This window comes from Lepidochelys olivacea, assembly GCF_965140295.1.
Source record: "Lepidochelys olivacea isolate rLepOli2 genome assembly, chromosome: 11".
NCBI classification, from domain to species: Eukaryota; Metazoa; Chordata; order Testudines; family Cheloniidae; genus Lepidochelys; species Lepidochelys olivacea.
Window position 1 is genome coordinate 21,388,519 of NC_140421.1, and position 18,453 is coordinate 21,406,971.

General features: G+C 40.2%; 1 protein-coding gene across 1 annotated transcript in view; it reads right to left on the reverse strand.

Annotated features, from left to right (window-relative positions):
• LRP1B (LDL receptor related protein 1B) overlaps positions 1–18,453 on the reverse strand; it is a gene marked incomplete at its 5' end in the record, with an annotated part of 885,246 nt that overhangs the window by 134,967 nt on the left and 731,826 nt on the right. The window contains 2 exons of the mRNA XM_084642729.1: positions 2,968–3,097; positions 5,112–5,218. Coding sequence (XP_084498855.1) covers positions 2,968–3,097; positions 5,112–5,218 — 237 coding nt within the window. The remainder of the gene's footprint in view (positions 1–2,967; positions 3,098–5,111; positions 5,219–18,453) is intronic.

An 18,453-nucleotide genomic window follows, 5' to 3' on the forward strand; every position in this document is an offset into this window, starting at 1 on the left:
TAAGGAAAAGTTATTTACTTGTTCCCATAATATAAGAACTAGGGGCCACCAAATGAAATTAATGGGCGGCAGATTTAAAACACATAAAAGGAAGTTCTTCTTCATTCAGTGCACAGTCAACCTGTGGAACTCTTGCCTGAGGAGGTGGTGAAGGCCAGGACTATAATAGGGTTTAAAAGAGAATTAGATAAATTCATGGAGATTAAGTCCATTATTGGCTATTAGCCAGGATGGGTAAGGAATGGTGTGCCTAGCCTCTGTTTGTTAGAGAGTGGAGACGGATGGCAGGAGAGAGATCACTTGATCATTACCTGTTAGGTTCACTCCCTCTGGGGCACCTGACATTGGCCACTGTCAGTAGACAGGATACTGGGCTGGATGGACCTTTGGTCTGACCCACTATGGCCATTCTTATGTTCTTATGTTCACAGCGATAACTACCTCTATCACTCTAATATAAATGTGTATTTTCAAAAAGAAACAATAGCATAAATACAATAACAATAACAATAAAAATTAAGTAAAACCTTTGCACTAATATAGCATCTTCCAGCTAAGGATCTCATACATTTTGATAGCTAATTGGGACATAAGTGACACACAGGTTTTGTGCAGGCCCTCTGTAAAAAGGGAATTTTATTAATTAATGAATTAAGCCTCATATTACTCTTGTAAGGTAGGAAAATAATCCATTTTACAGATGGGAAAGTTGAAACACAGAAACATTAAATGATTTGCCCCTGTTACACAACAAATCTTTTCTGCAATGGCAACAGAACTCAGATCTCAGACCTCTCAATCCCAGCACTCTTTTAGGGAAGTGGGTGGTCACAATGGATGCTTTGGGAGCCAACTTTCTGAGGCATCAGATCATCATATTCTGGGATTGAAAACCCTCCCCTTGCCTTTTTGTTTGTTTGCACATTTTGAGTGGGGTGGGCAGCAAAAATGTTTCCCACTCTAAGCAAAAATCCACCTAGGGCTGGCCCACTATTATTAAAAATAATGACACTACTCTTTCAAAATTTTTACGCAAATGTAAATGACTATCTACAATAGCTATTTGCTTGCTCCGTGCCATGCTGACTAATAATGAGTGAAGAAACAACACAGAACATAAAACCCAACAATTAATGATATTTTACCATCTGGGGAAAAAATATTGTGGGAAAGCAGAATTTTGCAAGACTGATGTACATGTGGGGGTTATATTCTGAAATGAGGCATGTAACACAAATTGTTGTTTACCTCAACAAAACTTCATATTACATGCATTTATGCAAGTAGATTTTTCAAGATATGATGTGAAGGACACCATACATTTAATACAAACGATCTCAAGCTAAAGAAAATGTGTAGTAAGAGTAGGGTATAATTTATATTTATAGTGCATCAGAATTGAGTTAGGCACTTTATACTGTAAATATGACAAGGTTCTCATCCCAAAGACTCCACATTCTAAGGCATTCAGTTATGCATCAGATCTGTGGGTATGGACCCTGGTGCCTCTACAGCAGTGGTTCCCAAACTAGGGGTGCCACTTGTTCAGGGAAAGCTCCTGGTGGGCTGGGCCGGTTTGTTTACCTGCCGTGCCCGCAGGTTTAACCAATCGCAGATCCCAGTGGATGCAGTTTGCCGTTCTCGGGCAATGGGGGCTGCGGGAAGTGGCGCGGGCTGAGGGACATGCTAGCTGCCCTTCCCACAGCCCTCACTGGCCTGGAATGGTGAACCGCGGCCCATGGGAGCCGCGATCGGCAGAACCTGTGGACACGGCAGGTAAACAAACCGGCCCGGTCCGCCAGAGGCTTTCCCTGAACAAGCGGCGCCCCTAGTTTGGGAACTACTGCTCTACAGAGTGCGAGTGACTTCAATCAGACTCTGCATGGGCACAAAGGACAGCACGAGCAAATTACAGTACAGGATCAGGATCAAAATACACAATGAAAGTAAAAAAAAACTATGTGCATCTGGTATATTGTTTCCAATATAAACATCAGAGGTATAGGGTAATTTGACAAAAAACAAAACAGCTCAAGTATTTTTTTACAACTGTGCAGAATAATATCAGGTAAATAGAACAAGTCTTCTAAATTTTAATAATGATTATTAATATTATTATTAATAATGCATAACTCTTATATCTAAAGATCTTAGAGTACCTTATTATGCTTTAAACACCACAGTCCTTATGTTAGGAAGTTATCCATTATTATCCCAATTTTACAGCATGGGAAACTGAGTAAAAAGTAGACTAAATGTCTTGCCTAGTTTTACACAGGAATTCTTGTAGTAGAGCTCAGACTAAAAATGCTAGAACTCTGCTGCTAGTATCATATATGCGCCACAGGATATTTTCCCCACTCTTCTAAGCCTTCTGTTTGCTTGCTCTGTGGATGCCCAGCCACAAGTAGCAGTAACAATTTAGTTCCCGAGCACTGTGGTTTGCTGCACCCCATCCTCAAGCATACCATGTCATTCATGAAGGTAATGAAAAACACATGGTCTAAGCCCGGGTTTCTCAAACTGGGGGTCAGGACCCCTCAGGAGGTCACAAGGCTATTACATGGGGGGTCACGAGCTTTCAGCCTCCACCCCAAGCCCCGCTTTGCCTCCAGCAGTTGTAATGGTGTTAAATATATAAATCATGTTTTTAATTTATAACGGCCACACTCAGAGGCTTGCTATGTGAAAGGGGTCACAAGTTAAAACGTTTGAGAACCACTGGTCTAAGCCTCTCTATTTCATATCAGGAAGTGTAATGTGAAACTGAATCAGTTTTGCAGAAATTCTTTGCAAAAAGGATCACATATACAACAAACCAATGAATTTACTTCTGAGTCTGTGCCTGTTATTTCTGATATCAGTCATCTTGATTTGTTTACTCACTTTTTCTTTTCTGTTCTTCATATCTTTTTAATACTTTTATTTTTTTCCTGGAAAATTTAAAGATCACTTATATAGACCTACCTGGTTCACAATTTTTCTCATCATCCCCAAATTTGCAATCTTCGTGACCATCACATTTCCATTTTGCTGATATGCACTGACCATTGGAACACTGGAACTGGTCTTTTGAACAGCCAGGTTCACAATATCTCTGTTATAAACAAAACAATATAACTGAGTATATCTATTAATATAAAGGTATTATATAAAACATTTGAAAACGTTCAGCCAGTCAGAATGGCTAGAGCCCAGTTCTGCCACCCTTACTCAACAATGAGAAGTACCTTGCTACACAGTATGATACTACTGATTGTGACTAAAAGTGGTAGAACTGAGCCCTTAATTAGCAAAGAACTCTTTAACAGGGGGTACAGTTTTTGCAATGGGATACCTGGCACCTTATTTGACAGTCACTGTTAGTAGTATAATTATGTTGCCCTGATCATAATTTTGGCAGATTTTTAACCTGTAAATATTAATGTAATTAACTCCCTCCCCAATTATTAATATACTGATGCTTGCTCTCTATTGGGGTATCTTTACTTAATAAAGTGTTATCAAATGTACTTATTTGCTTGTGAAACCATTTACTATGTATCCAAATATATTAAAAACTTTTTAAACTACTTAGTGGGTGCATAAAAATGTTCAATAGTAAAAGATGCTCAAAATAGGATGGCAAGACTAGAAGACTGAAACAAAAAGAATATCAGGGCACAGCATCCTCGGTGGTAGCAAATTGCAAAGAACCCTGAGAGAAATGTCTGAGATGTAGCAGAGCCAGGGGTGAAAGTACTGGTTAGAAGCCGGTACCGGCCAGTCCGCAGCCCACATTAAAGCACTGTCGCGGCAGCACTTGAACATCCCTGCCCCTTTTGCCTCCCCTGTTGGCGGCCCTGCCATAGGGTCTATACCGACCAGGGGTGGGGCAACAACGTTAAAGCACTACCGCAGCAAAGAACCAGTGCTTTAACGTCACTGCCCTTTCCACCGTCTGTCGGTGGCCCTGCTGGTACAGACCCTACTGGCAGGGCAGCTGACGGGGGAGGCAAAAGGGGCAGGGACATTAAAGCGCTGCTCCAGCAAAGGACCTCCTTAAAGTGCTGCCACAGCAGTGCTTCAACATCCCTGCCCCTTTTACCGCCCTCCCTCCCCCGGCAAAGGGAGCAGCTTCCCCGGGCCCTTTTAAATTGCCGCTGGAGCGCCAGGCAGTGCGTGCCAGGCGGCGTGGAAGGGCTGGCTGGGGGAGGCCCCTGTCCCACTAAGTCTTCGGAGTTACTTTCACCCCTCAGCAGAGCTCTATATAATGATGGAAAACAACACTATTACAGAAAAAAATTAAAGTTAATTTTACCATGATCAGATACAGCATAGAGCAACAAGCAGATTTGTGTGCATTTATCAGTGTCGGAAAAAGAACTCAGTTATGCTATCAATAAATATCTTTATTTTTTTAGTTATAGGTATATAAATATATAAAATTAGCAATCCTAAGGGATTTTATAAACTTAATTTATTTGATTTCTTAGAGCCATTTACAGCTTGAGAGTTATATGTATATGTATATATATATATATATATATAATTCCCATTGCTCTCCTTTCTGATAGTTACAATATTTACTTAGTAATATTTCTATATCAGAAATGCTGTTTTTCCCATCTGTTTATAGCCTGTGCTCCATTATCAAGGGGCTTCATTCCCTTGTTCCGTGCAACTGCCACTGCTTTTAATAGGAGATCCATATGTTGACTCGGGGTAGAATGTGAATATGAATAAATGAGTGCAAACTATAAACAGAACATGTAAATACTGAAACTATTTGAGGCTGTGAAATGTATGTACACAGACAGCATGATTGTCAGGTGACTGTATTCTGCACTTGCAGCACAGGGAACAGAACTCACAACCTTTTCCTCCAAAAAAGACAAGCTTCTCCTACATAAGCTAAATGAGAATTTCCCTCAGATATAACTAGTAGCATTAGTCCTATTTTCCTTCCCTCTGTGCATTCACCTGGAGGTTGTGATATTTGATGGCTAAGGATGGATTTTTTTTGTTGCTTCCCAGTGAGGGGGGGAAACAAATCCTACCTCAGCAAGCTGTATTTTGATCTCAGTTTTCTAAAGGAATATTTTTTCCTTTTGGCCTGTGAAGAAGCCTACCTCATCTGAGCCATCTGCACAATCGTAATCCCCGTCACACCAGAATCTCGCAGAAACACAATCTCCATTTGTGCAGAGAAAGTCTTTCAAAGTGCAGGTTTGAGGCTCTGAAGGAAAGAAAATAATTAATGCTTATAGCCTTAATAATGTTTTGAAACTAAACTCTTACATTCCAAAAGGAAGGAACAGAAAAATTACACAAAACAAACTACAATTAGCCAAATAAATGTGAATGAATGGTTTCGAAAAAATAGAAAATATTAATCAAACAGTTGTAATAAAGACTTTTCATATGGTTAAGAATTTGTGCCAAAATATTCTAAAAATAAAAAATCTTTGCTTATGACAGAGCCTTAGAAAGAATACCTTTTGAGCTAGCTCATAATTCTTCACACAACTGTAAATTATATTTGAAAATGAACAGACTTTACATTAAATTATATTATATTGCATAACTAGGTAAACTACCAAATACTTTTAAATACTTATGAGCAGCTTCTATCTATATGCAGAAAAGCAATCAACTGTTGGCAGATTTGTTTTTTGCTATAACTACTAGTTGTCACCCATTTTATGAAGGGGTCTGTCACAAGACTAGAAATAGAACTTTTTCCAGACCTGGTAATAAGGGAGGGAAGTAGAAGAAAAGGGGCACTTGGACTTCTGCAGCTTATTTATACATCTTTTTGTAAGTATATAAAAAGTTACGGACAGCCCAAGCAGAATTCACCTAAGCTGTTCAAATTTTATTGCTGTGGTTACTGCTTTTTTATTTTTTAACTGAGAAGAGGGATTTTTAAGGGTCTAAGATGGAATTGGAAGGAGGTAACTCTAAGCACAGTTATAGACTGCATGTTCAATGAGCTTGGAGATGAAGGGGAGATGGGATGAGAGCTGGAGATGCAGATGGGGTCAAGGGTGCGATTTTTGTGAGCAGGTAAACGAAAACATGTTTCTATTCTGGGAAAAGAAATGAACCAGAAGACAGGCAAGAGGTTGAATAGAAAGGTGAAAATGGAGGCAAGGCATGATGGGATGTAGGTCCCTGGAGGGTTTAAAGGAGAAGAGCAGACAAGAAACTTCCTTGTGAGTGATGAGGGAAAAACAGGTTAGAGTAGAGAAAAAAAGGAAATGAAAAAAGGGAGAAGGTCCTATTGTATCTCATCAATTTCTTCTTTGAAAAGTCAGAGGGATCCTGAGCAGAGAAGAAGAAAGGTGCAGGAGTGGGGAGCTCCAGAAGGAAGTGAAAGGTGGCAAAATGGTTGCTGGGCTAAGGGTTGTGGGACAGGATGAGTGTGTAGAAGTCGATCTGATTAGCTATGGAGATGGACAAATTTGAGGAAGAGACAGAGCATTCATACTGGAGAAAGTCCATGCAGTTGTGAGACCTCTGCCTGAGACAGATTGCTATGTGAACACAGGAGTGAAAGAAACAGATGTTGAAGGTGAGCTAGGAATATGGGTTAACTGGTGGAACCTTGTGATTAGAGAGAAGGGAAAATGAGTTGAGAATGGTGGACAGCAAACTGTGTAGAATCGATAACTAAGTTAATGGAGGAAAGGAAAAAGGGTAGGGAAGAAGGCTTTGAAAACAGAGAGACAGTCATGGTTGTTGATGGACTGGGAGTCACTAAACAATCAGATAGTAGGGTGAGGAAGAGGGGCAAGTGAGTTATATTGAAAGAGCCACGGTAGTCATCAGAAAGGATGAATACAAAAAAAGAGATCTCAGCGATAGAGAAGAATTTGGTGAACACCAGATCAAGTCAGAGGCTGTTTTCCATACAGCCTTTCATCTAAGTATTGGGAGTCTTAAGTCCAAATTGTCTTGAGAAATTGTTCATCGATGTGGGAGCAAACAAATTATTGCCCAAGTCTGAAATACATTTGAACCCTCACACCACTCTGATTATGGACACACTGCCTATAAGAACTGAAAGAGCAGGTGGTAGGGCTCTCTCTTTTTAATGCAGCTGGTTTCTTAACACTGACGTGTGACCAAGCTGTTACAAAAGAGAGCTCTAAGAGAAAAAACACAGGAAACCATTATATAAAAACTATGTGCTATTTTTCCTAAAAGACTTGTTCCTTCCCTTCATAAGCAGTAGCTTCTGGGAGTGACTGCTATGAACACCTGTTCAGAAGCTTGGAATGAAACACATCCCATCCCTGTCAGCTCCTGTTGTAATTCCTTGCCACAATAGTAGTATCTACACATCTTACTCCTGATTCTTTTCTGGGTTCTCAGTCATTTTTAGCACCTCTGAACAGAAAAGACCTAATCAGACAAACTTAGAGCTGAAGACTAATGAGATCTACTCTGTGCAAGGCAGAGCAAGGCTGAAGAGTCTTAAGTTCAGTTGGACTGATGCCGAAAATACTCTGTACCATAGATGGCTCATGCTTTTCAAACTTGTCACTAGTGAAAAATCCACTGATGCAGAAGTTGATGCCATCCACTCACAGCAAGAATGAGATCCCAATTTACATGTACAAGACCTAGTAGAGCATTAGTCAGTGTGAATTATTATTGCAAGGACTTTGAAAGAGGGTATTGGGATTTTTTTCTTTTTTCCTATATTATGCTTAGTGACATACTTAGCAGCAAGACATTTTGAAGGAAAGCATTCACACAAAGATTAGTAGTCATCACTTTTCTCTGAAAACCATAAAGCAATCTAGTAACTGCAATACGACATTTTCCCCTTCCACCGACATACATACACTTTCTTTCTCTTAAGTGCCAATTGCATCCACAGATTCCCACCTCTTTTTTAAAAAAAAACCACAGTTTAACTTTCAAGATGGGAACAACACGAAAACAATTGGTAAGGCAAATATTTTCAAAAGTAGCTTCTTATTCTGGGTGCCTAACTTTCAGAAATGCAGAGCATAATGCTGATCAGAGCTCCTACTATCTTCAACTAAAGTGCGATACATTTAAGAACTTCTGGAAATTAAGTACAAAGAGACTCAAGCAGAGCACCCAAAAACTAAAACACCCCAGAATCAGAGGCTAATTTTGAAAAATATTGCTCAAGCATTTAAGAGTGAAATACATGTATATTGCCATCAGCACCAAGTAGTCTGACTGTTGAATTCTGCAAGATCCAATGCATCTATTCTTCTTATAATAGAATACTCACCAGCAACCACACACCACACAATAAAACCACTAACCCAGGAACCTATCCTTGCAACAAAGCCCGCTGCCAACTGTGTCCACATATCTATTCAAGAGACACCATCATAGGCCTAATCACATCAGCCACACTATCAGAGGCTCATTCACCTGCACATCTACCGATGCGATATATGCCATCATGTGCCAGCAATGCCCCTCTGCCATGTACATTGGCCAAACTGGACAGTCTCTACGTAAAAGAATAAATGGACACAAATCAGACGTCAAGAATTATAACATTCAAAAACCAGTCGGAGAACACTTCAATCTCTTTGGTCACTCGATTACAGACCTAAAAGTGGCAATTCTTCAACAAAAAAACTTCAAAAACAGACTCCAACGAGAGACTGCTGAATTGGAATTAATTTGCAAACTAATAAAATTAACTTAGGCTTGAATAGAGACTGGGAGTGGATGTGTCATTACACAAAGTAAAACTATTTCCCCATGTTTATTTCCCCCTCCCCCTCCCACACTGTTCCTCACAAGTTCTTGTCAACTGCTGGAAATGACCCATCTTGATTATCACTACAAAAGGGTCCCCCCCCACTGAAAATAGCTCACCCTACCTGATCACTCTTGTTACAGTGTGTATGGTAACACCCATTGTTTCATGTTCTCTATGTATATAAATCTCCCCACTGTATTTTCCACTGCATGAAGTGAGCTGTAGCTCATGAAAGCTTATGCTCAAATAATTTGTTAGTCTCTAAGGTGCCACAAGTCCTCCTTTTCTTTTTGTGCATACAGACTAACACGGCTGCTACTCTGAAATCTGTCATTAACTGAACTAGTTCTGCAGTAGTTTTCCATACAAACATATCAAATGTTGACACTAGTGGATTTTTCAAGTTTATGCACATATTTATCTTATTTTTCTTAAATCCACAGTGCATTGTGCATATATTTGAGCATTCCATTGTCATTTGATTCTGTTCCTGCTCAATATGCAATGGATTGGAGGTTCCAAAATATGATAAATTATGTAAATTAAATAATTTGTGGAAAAAGTAATTCACATGCAAATATGTATTTGTCATGTTTCTGTACTGATTTTCAAAATGTAAGCAAATCAGGTTTTTCATACTGATAATTAATTATTTATAACCAGAGTCCTGATGCTGGGGAAAATGCACACATTGCTTGAAATTCTCAATTGTCTGTTTGGAAAACAAATTTCCAATGTCTCTGGCATGTATCCATGTGATTTATTTGTGAACTTAGAGGGCTACTGTCACATCAATGTACAGAGTGTTACTGAAAGGAACACATACTAATAGTAATAATAGGTATTAACAGAGTAAGTTCTCTACACATAGAATAAAGGACAGAAACTTCCTAATTCCTTGTGATGTACAAACTCCTTCCTGGTTAAGAGATACTGTTGGATGACTGGAAACCACTGGGTTTTTTTTATCCTGAAAACTCACCTCGTATAATTACCTATTTTGTTTGACTGTATTTCTTTTACACTCCTGCACCATCTTACACAGTTCTGAATATGCATAAATATGCAGCTTATGGATATTTCCTAAGCTGGAGACCAGCTTGCACTTTGTACAGACAAAGTCGCTTCTGTCCTGTGGAAGAAAGACAAACATGGCACATCCAGAGCAGGTCACAACAGCTGAACACTCTCCATCCATATTACCTTCCTTCTACGAGCTTCCTCAGGAGTTGTAGTGACTACTCAGAGAAGTCAGCAAGATGTAAGCCTCAGTGGGCTCTCCCCGGGCGAACTCCCAGGCAAACTCCCCCTGTTAGCCTCTCTGCCGTTCGCACTCAGCTGGTTTGCAGCTGACTGGCTTTTTATAAGAGTCAGGCCCACTTAAGGCTCACCTGGAACAAAGCACTCCCAATTCACACTTTTCAAACAACCAATCAGTTGCATAAGAGAAACTGAAGATTTCCTGGACAGACGTCAGGATATGCTTCTATGGACACAATGTTCTGAAGATTCAGAGGAGGCTGCGCAGCAGAGACAGGAGGACAGTGAAGAAATTTGGCAGCATGTAACCTCCAGAAGAAAAAAGGGGAGCATCCATGTATCAGCAACGCAGATAGAGGTAAGCAACCATTTTCATGTTCTCTCCACAGGTACTAATGTGGAGAGTGGACTAGATAATACATCTGAGGGAAAGGAACAGAAGGTGACTCCGCCGATTGGAAGGCATGAGATGCACTGTCCTAGACATGGGGGTTCCACAACCACCACTCCCAAGAGAAGGAGGCAGGTGGTGGTGGTCAGGGTGTCTTTCCTCAGGGGGACTGAGTCATCCATCTGCTGCCCCGACTGGGAAAACCGAGAAGTCTGCTGCTTGCCAGGAGCTAGGATTCACAATGTGATGGAGAGACTGCCGAGAATCATCAAGCCCTCGGATCGCTACCCCTTCCTGCTTCTCCATGTGGGCACCAATGATACTACCAAGAACGACCTTGAGCGGATCACTGCAGACTACGTGTCTCTGGGAAGAAAGATAAAGGAGTTTGAGGTGCAAGTGGTGTTCTCATCCATCCTCCCTGTGGAAGAAAAAGGCCTGGGTAGAGACCGTCGAATCATGAAGTCAACAAATGGCTACGCAGCCGGTATCAAGTAAAGTGCCCCAAGAGTTGGTCCTCGGACCAGTTTTCTTCAATATCTTCATTAATGATCTGGAGGATGGTGATGTCCTCAGCAAGTTTGCAGATGACACTAAACTGGGAGGAGAGGTAGATAAGCTGGAGAGTAGGGATAGGATACAGAGGGACCTAGACAAATTAGAGGATTGGGCCAAAACAAATCTGATGAGGTTCAACAAGGACAAGGGCACAGTCCTGCACTTAGGACGGAAGAATCCCATGCACCGCTACAGACTAGGGACCTAATGGCTAGGCAGCAGCTCTGCAGAAAAGGACCTAGGGGTTACAGTAGACGAGAAGCTGGATATGAGTCAACAGTGTTGAGAAAGCCAATGGCATTTTGGGATGTATAAGTAGGGGCATTGCCAGCAGATCAAGGGATGTGATTGTTGCCCTCTATTCGACATTGGTGAGGCCTCATCTGGAGTACTGTGTCCAGTTTTGGGCCCCACACTACAAGAAGGATGAGGAAAAATTCGAAAACGTCCAGCGGAGGGCAACAAAAATGATTAGGGGACTGGAACACATGAGTTATGAGGAGAGGCTGAGGGAACTGGGATTGTTTAGTTTGCGGAAGAGAAGAATGAGGGAGGATTTGATAGCTCCTTTCAACTTCCTGAAAGGGGGTTCCAAAGAGAATGGATCTAGACTGTTCTCAGCCGTAGCAGATGACAGAACGAGGAATAGTGGTCTCAAGTTGCAGTGGGGGAGGTTTAGGTTGGATATTAGAAAAAACTTTTTCACTAGGAGGGTGGTGAAATGCTGTAATGTGTTACCTAGGGAGATGGTGGAATCTCCTTCCTTAGAAGTTTTTAAGGTCAGGCTTGACAAAGCCCTGGCTGGGATGATTTAGTTGGTGTTGGTCCTGCTTTGAGCGGGGGTTGGACTAGATGACCTCCTGAGGTCCCTTCCAACCCTGATATTCTATGATTCTGTGAAAAGGAAAAGGAAAAGACCCAAATGTAGGTCAAGAAATATGAGTTCAATATATTAAATTTACATTATAAAATGAATTTTGTAGGGTAAATTATCATGCTAAATTGTATGCAATAACCAATTATTGATTACTGTGAATAGGATAACAGTAGTTTAAAGTAAAAAGTAATATGAGAGCTTTACCCTGCTCTCACTGCAGCCAATGGAAGATTTGATATTGTTTTCAAGGGAGTAGGTTTATGACCTCTTTTAAAGAAATGTTAAAAAAAAATAGCTTCGAAACAATTACCTAGCAACAGTAACAGGTATTCCTACTCTGGTTAGTTTCAAGCCATTTTACATTTTTTCTTCATTTTCTTTCAGTTTTATATAGATTTTATGTTCTTTGATTAATAACAGTAAAGGTGCGCTACTTTCTTTTAGACAGGAACAAGACAGCTGACTACTATAGAGTATTCTCTACAATAAAGATTTACCTGAAAAAGAAAATATTTTTTTCCAGGGAGAAGGGGAGGGGGCAGGGAAAGATCTTCAGTAAGAGTGAAGGGAGATAAAAGATGCCCTACACTTTGATTCCAATGTATTCAAATTCAGAGTTAGTTCACCAGAGCTATATACTTCTGTACAACCTTTGTTTTGTTGTTTGGAAGGCGGCACAAATGGCTGATGGTAGACCTCCTTGGCTTTAATGTTTTTAGAAGGACTTCCCAGTACAAGAACATTCTTCAAGGTAGCTATTTTATTGTGAAGAAGCTTGGAGTGGGTCTGAACTAAAGCCACTGAAGACAATGGAAGTCTTCCCAATGACTTCAATGAGCTTTGGCTCAAGACCAACAAACACATTCTTAATCAGTTATATAAAAGTCAAGTGAAAGGCTCAAGACATTGGAAAAAATGGGTAGTATGGGTTTATGAGTTACAAGAGGTACACAGATAAGGAAAGAATGATAACGTTCAGCTACACTGTGCAGGAAGCAGAGTTAAGTCATACTAAAGAACGATTTTCACTACACAGGTATTTCACATTATATTGATAGTAAATAATTCCATGAAAAACTGTTAAACATTTGTTACATTTTCCAACCAATGCTCTATATCACTGCTAATAAAATCCTTTCCCAAAACCCCTGTGTGTCAGAAGATGTTATATAAAGATAGATGTAAATACCTGAGCTGAATTTCTGGAAGGCAATTAGTGCATTCAGTACCCTTGAGAAACAACTCATTTTCTGATATCGATGCCTGACAAACTCTTTGTAAATTCATGTATGTCACGAACAATTTATCTTCATAATAAGTGTAATATATTTTGTCAGTGCTTTTGTACTTCTTTTTCATATTTTTTTTGTTACAATTAGTTCTAGTAATGGTGAGATAGCATATAAAGGTTTTTATAAACTTATTTCAAACACAGCAAGGCTAGTTTATACAGTTCCATGAGATATCATGATTTTGTAGGTTAATACTTCAATACTAATCTCCTGTTTTCAACTGTGATTCAAAATATATATTTGAGAAACCAAAGGAAAAGTTTTTACAAATATTAAGAAAGAGCCAGAAGAACACAAATAGAGCAAAATTCACTATTATGCAGACAGCCTACACAAGGCCTATGTCTCTCAGTTCAGGGTAATTACACCTTCATGATCCAGCAAGGGCACCTACTCTTAGGCTTCTAGCTTCCCAGTCTTCACCTCTCTTCGGAAGAGATGCACATCTCTCTCCTTCCTGAATGGGTTTTTTCCAGGTTGTATAGCTCTCTCCACCTAGGAATTCCCCAATGAAATCAGTCTATCTAAGCAGACCTGCTTTACTTTTCGCCTCAGGGATGGTAAATAGTGTAATTATCACAGTTAAATTACCACACAGCTCTTTCTAATCAAGCATATTTATTCCTGAGGTAAAAGCATTACAGAGAAAACTATTAAAAACAATAAAAGAACCCACATGCATGCTAATAAGCTTACCACCAACCAGGGCTCTGGTGAGTGAACAGTCCTTCAACACCCACCAAGGGGTTTTGCTGTGGTTATAACTTCATAACCACCTTGGTTCAGAACAAGCACACTCATGAAGCTGAGAGCCACTCCTTTATCCAGTGAATATCCTTTATCCTTTATCTGAAGAGACTGTGAATAGGTAATCAGACAGATAATGGGATTTCTCTTCAAGGACAGCTTCAAAAGGATGAATCTGGCCGTGGGTAATTTGCATTCCCTGCCTTCCAAATATTTCCTAGGAATCCCACACAACTTTGTTTGTCTAGCACATTGTTTCAAAGACTTCTTTGAAGGATATAACATCTCCCAGGGTTTATATTAGCCATGTCTCCTCCTCAAAGACGTTGCATACAATTGCACAATAATACAAAAACATTTGCATTCTTAATATAATGAACTCCTAAGATACTTAAACTTCATTCAGTAAGGTTTAACTTAATTCATTAAGGTTTGTTGAAGATATTGCAGCAAATTGCCATTTCTGTCACACTGTGTACCACTTAAGTCTTGCTTTTAGGATTTAAATGGGAGTTACTCGATACATAGGCTGTGTGTATGTGTCCTCTATATGGGGTGAATTTCACCCACAGTCATTAGTATACTACAGATGTCTTTATCTGGGAGTCTAAAGAACAGCTGACGATTGAAAGGGAGGTTTAATTAGCTAGGTAAATACAAAAATGACAAGCTTAATAAATTAAAAAAAAACCCTTGACAATTGATTACTCCACTGTTATTTTAAAGTTTCTATCACTATCTGTACTGCGAGTTTCAGAGTAGTAGCCGTGTTAGTCTGTATCCGCAAAAAGAACAGGAATACTTGTGGCACCTTAGAGACTAACAAATTTATTAGAGCATAAGCTTTTGTGAGCTACAGCTCACTTCATCGGATGCATAGAATGGAACATATAGTAAGTACAAATATATACACACATACAGATAAGTTGGAAGTTACCATACAAACTGTAAGAGGCTAATTAATTAAGATGAGCTATTATCAGCAGGCGAAAAAACTTTTGTAGTGATAATCAAGATGGCCCATTTAGATGGTTGACAAGAAGGTGTGAGGATACTTAACTTAAGGAAATATATTCAATATGTGTAATGACCCAGCCACTTCCAGTCTCTATTCAAATCCAAGTTAATGGTATCTAGTTTGCATATTAATTCAAGCTCAGCAGTTTCTCCTTGGAGTCTGTTTTTGAAGCTTTTCTGTTGCAAAGAAAATAACAGAACGCCACTAGCTGTCACTAGATTCAGCCCCCAACTAAAACCTCTCCAGTGCATCATCAAAGATTTACAACCTATCCTGAAAAATGATCCCTCACTCTCACAGATCTTGTGAGACAGACCAGTCCTCGCTTACAGACAACCCTCCAACCTGAAGCAAATATTCACCAGCAACCACACACCACACAACAAAAACACTAACCCAGGAATCTATCCTCACAACAAAGCCCGATGCCAACTCTGTCCACATATTTATTCAAGTTTCAGAGTAACAGCCGTGTTAGTCTGTATTCGCAAAAAGAAAAGGAGGACTTGTGGCACCTTAGAGACTAACCAATTTATTAGAGCATAAGCTTTCGTGAGCTACAGCTCACTTCCTCAGATGCATATCGTGGAAACTGCAGCAGGCTTTATATATACACAGAGAATATGAAACAATACCTATTCCCACCCCACTGTCCTGCTGGTAATAGCTTATCTAAAGTGATTTCCAGCACAAATCCAGGTTTTCTCACCCTCCACCCCCCCACACAAATTCACTCTCCTGCTGGTGATAGCCCATCCAAAGTGACAACTCTTTACACAATGTGCATGACAATCAAGCTGGGCTATTTCCTGCACAAATCCAGGTTCTCACATCCCCCCCACCCCCATACACACACAAACTCACTCTCCTGCTGGTAATAGCTCATCCAAACTGACCACTCTTCAAGTTAAAATCCAAGTTAAACCAGAACATCGGGGGGGGGGGGGGGAGGAAAAAACAAGAGGAAACAGGCTACCTTGCATAATGACTTAGCCACTCCAAGTCTCTATTTAAGCCTAAATTAATAGTATCCAATTTGCAAATGAATTCCAATTCAGCAGTTTCTCGCTGGAGTCTGGATTTGAAGTTTTTTTGTTTTAAGATAGCGACCTTCATGTCTGTGATCGCGTGACCAGAGAGATTGAAGTGTTCTCCGACTGGTTTATGAATGTTATAATTCTTGACATCTGATTTGTGTCCATTTATTCTTTTACGTAGAGACTGTCCAGTTTGACCAATGTACATGGCAGAGGGGCATTGCTGGCACATGATGGCATATATCACATTGGTGGATGTGCAGGTGAACGAGCCTCTGATAGTGTGGCTGATGTTATTAGGCCCTGTGATGGTGTCCCCTGAATAGATATGTGGGCACAGTTGGCAACGGGCTTTGTTGCATGGATAAGTTCCTGGGTTAGTGGTTCTGTTGTGTGGTATGTGGTTGTTGGTGAGTATTTGCTTCAGGTTGCGGGGCTGTCTGTAGGCAAGGACTGGCCTGTCTCCCAAGATTTGTGAGAGTGTTGGGTCATCCTTCAGGATAGGTTGTAGATCCTTAATAATGCGTTGGAGGGGTTTTAGTTGGGGGCTGAAGGTGACTGCTAGTGGCGTTCTGTTATTTTCTTTGTTAGGCCTGTCCTGTAGTAGGTAACTTCTGGGAACTCTTCTGGCTCTATCAATCTGTTTCTTTACTTCTGCAGGTGGGTATTGTAGTTGTAAGAAAGCTTGACAGAGATCTTGTAGGTGTTTGTCTCTGTCTGAGGGGTTGGAGCAAATGCGGTTGTATCGCAGAGCTTGGCTGTAGACTATGCTTGATTGTCATGCACATTGTGTAAAGAGTTGTCACTTTGGATGGGCTATCACCAGCAGGAGAGTGAATTTGTGTGGGGGGGTGGAGGGTGAGAAAACCTGGATTTGTGCTGGAAATCACTTTAGATAAGCTATTACCAGCAGGACAGTGGGGTGGGAATAGGTATTGTTTCATATTCTCTGTGTATATATAAAGCCTGCTGCAGTTTCCACGATATGCATCTGAGGAAGTGAGCTGTAGCTCACGAAAGCTTATGCTCTAATAAACTGGTTAGTCTCTAAGGTGCCACAAGTCCTCCTTTTATATTTATTCAAGTGAACCATCATAGGACCTAATCTCATTAGCCATGCCATCAGGGGCTCATTCACCTGCACATCTACCAATGTGATATATGCCATCATGTGCCAGCAATGCCCCTCTGCCATGTACATTGGCCAAACCAGACAGTCTCTACGCAAAAGAATAAATGAACACAAATCTGACATCAGGAATCATAACATTCAAAAACCGGTAGGAGAACACTTCAACCTCTGTGGCCACTCAGTAAAAGATTTAAGGGTGGCAATATTGCAACAGAAAAGCTTCAAAAACAGACTCCAATGAGAAACTGCTGAGCTTGAATTAATATGCAAACTAGATACCATTAACTTGGGTTTGACACAAAAGTTTCACATGTGGGAAGTGCCCAAAGTTATGCACATAAATCTATAATTAGGGTTATAAATTACATGGCCTGATTTGCAGAGGTGCTGAGTACATATACCTCTAATTGTCTTGAATGCGGATTTGGGTGCCTAACTTTAGTCATCCACTTTTGAAAATTCTGACCAAAATGTTTTACTTCACAGGGACTGACTACAAATAACACATTCTGATCTCTGAAGAGGGGATAGGCGGTCTTCCACACTGACTGGCAAAAAGCCAAGCATGTAGCCTTTTCTTGGATTTTATAAGAAAGAAAGAAAAAAAGATAAGAACCCAGCTATTAAACTGCGGGGGTGGCAGTACAGAGCAATGTATAGGATTCTTTCTCTAAAAATGCCTAACAGTGATACTCTAGATGTTGCCCCTTTTACTCATGATTACATTTCAGGGCTCAAAGATGAAAGGAACTCACCCCTTCCTGTGAAGGTGTCACGCATTACTAAGCTAAAACTGGTGTTACGGGTCTTTACTGGGAGTAGCTAGCTCATACATTTCAAAATGTATGCAAGAAGCCCTAATCTGCACTCCATATTCACAGTGAGGAACAAAGTGAATTAGTCCCATTAGCTTTAATGGGGACCACTTTTTGAGTAATGTGAAAGTCAATGTGGATAAGGACTTCAGAAGTGAACCTGATTAGATTTAAAATATGGAAGTTCCCCTACTGACTATACAAAGTGTAACAGGCTGGCAGAACAAATTATCCCATTGTTCACTGGTATTTATGCTCTCGGGAAAGTGTTATGAGGGTTTGCTGACTCAGTGATGTTGCTGACTCATGGATATACCTGAATATAAGAAATATGGGAGTTACCCTCACACAGAGAAGTTAGATTAGCCAATCATCAGTTTTTAACTTGCTCTCCACTTACCCTCTAACCTTATTGTCATATGTCAAGTGTTCTACTGCATATTCATATTATGCAGAATTGTGCATGATACTCTTTTAATTGGCTACAGATCTTTATGGAAATAATTCAGATATGAGACTTTCAGAATCGTCATTTTGGATTCAGGTCAACTGATTCTGAATGTGCCAGACTAAATGTGACTAC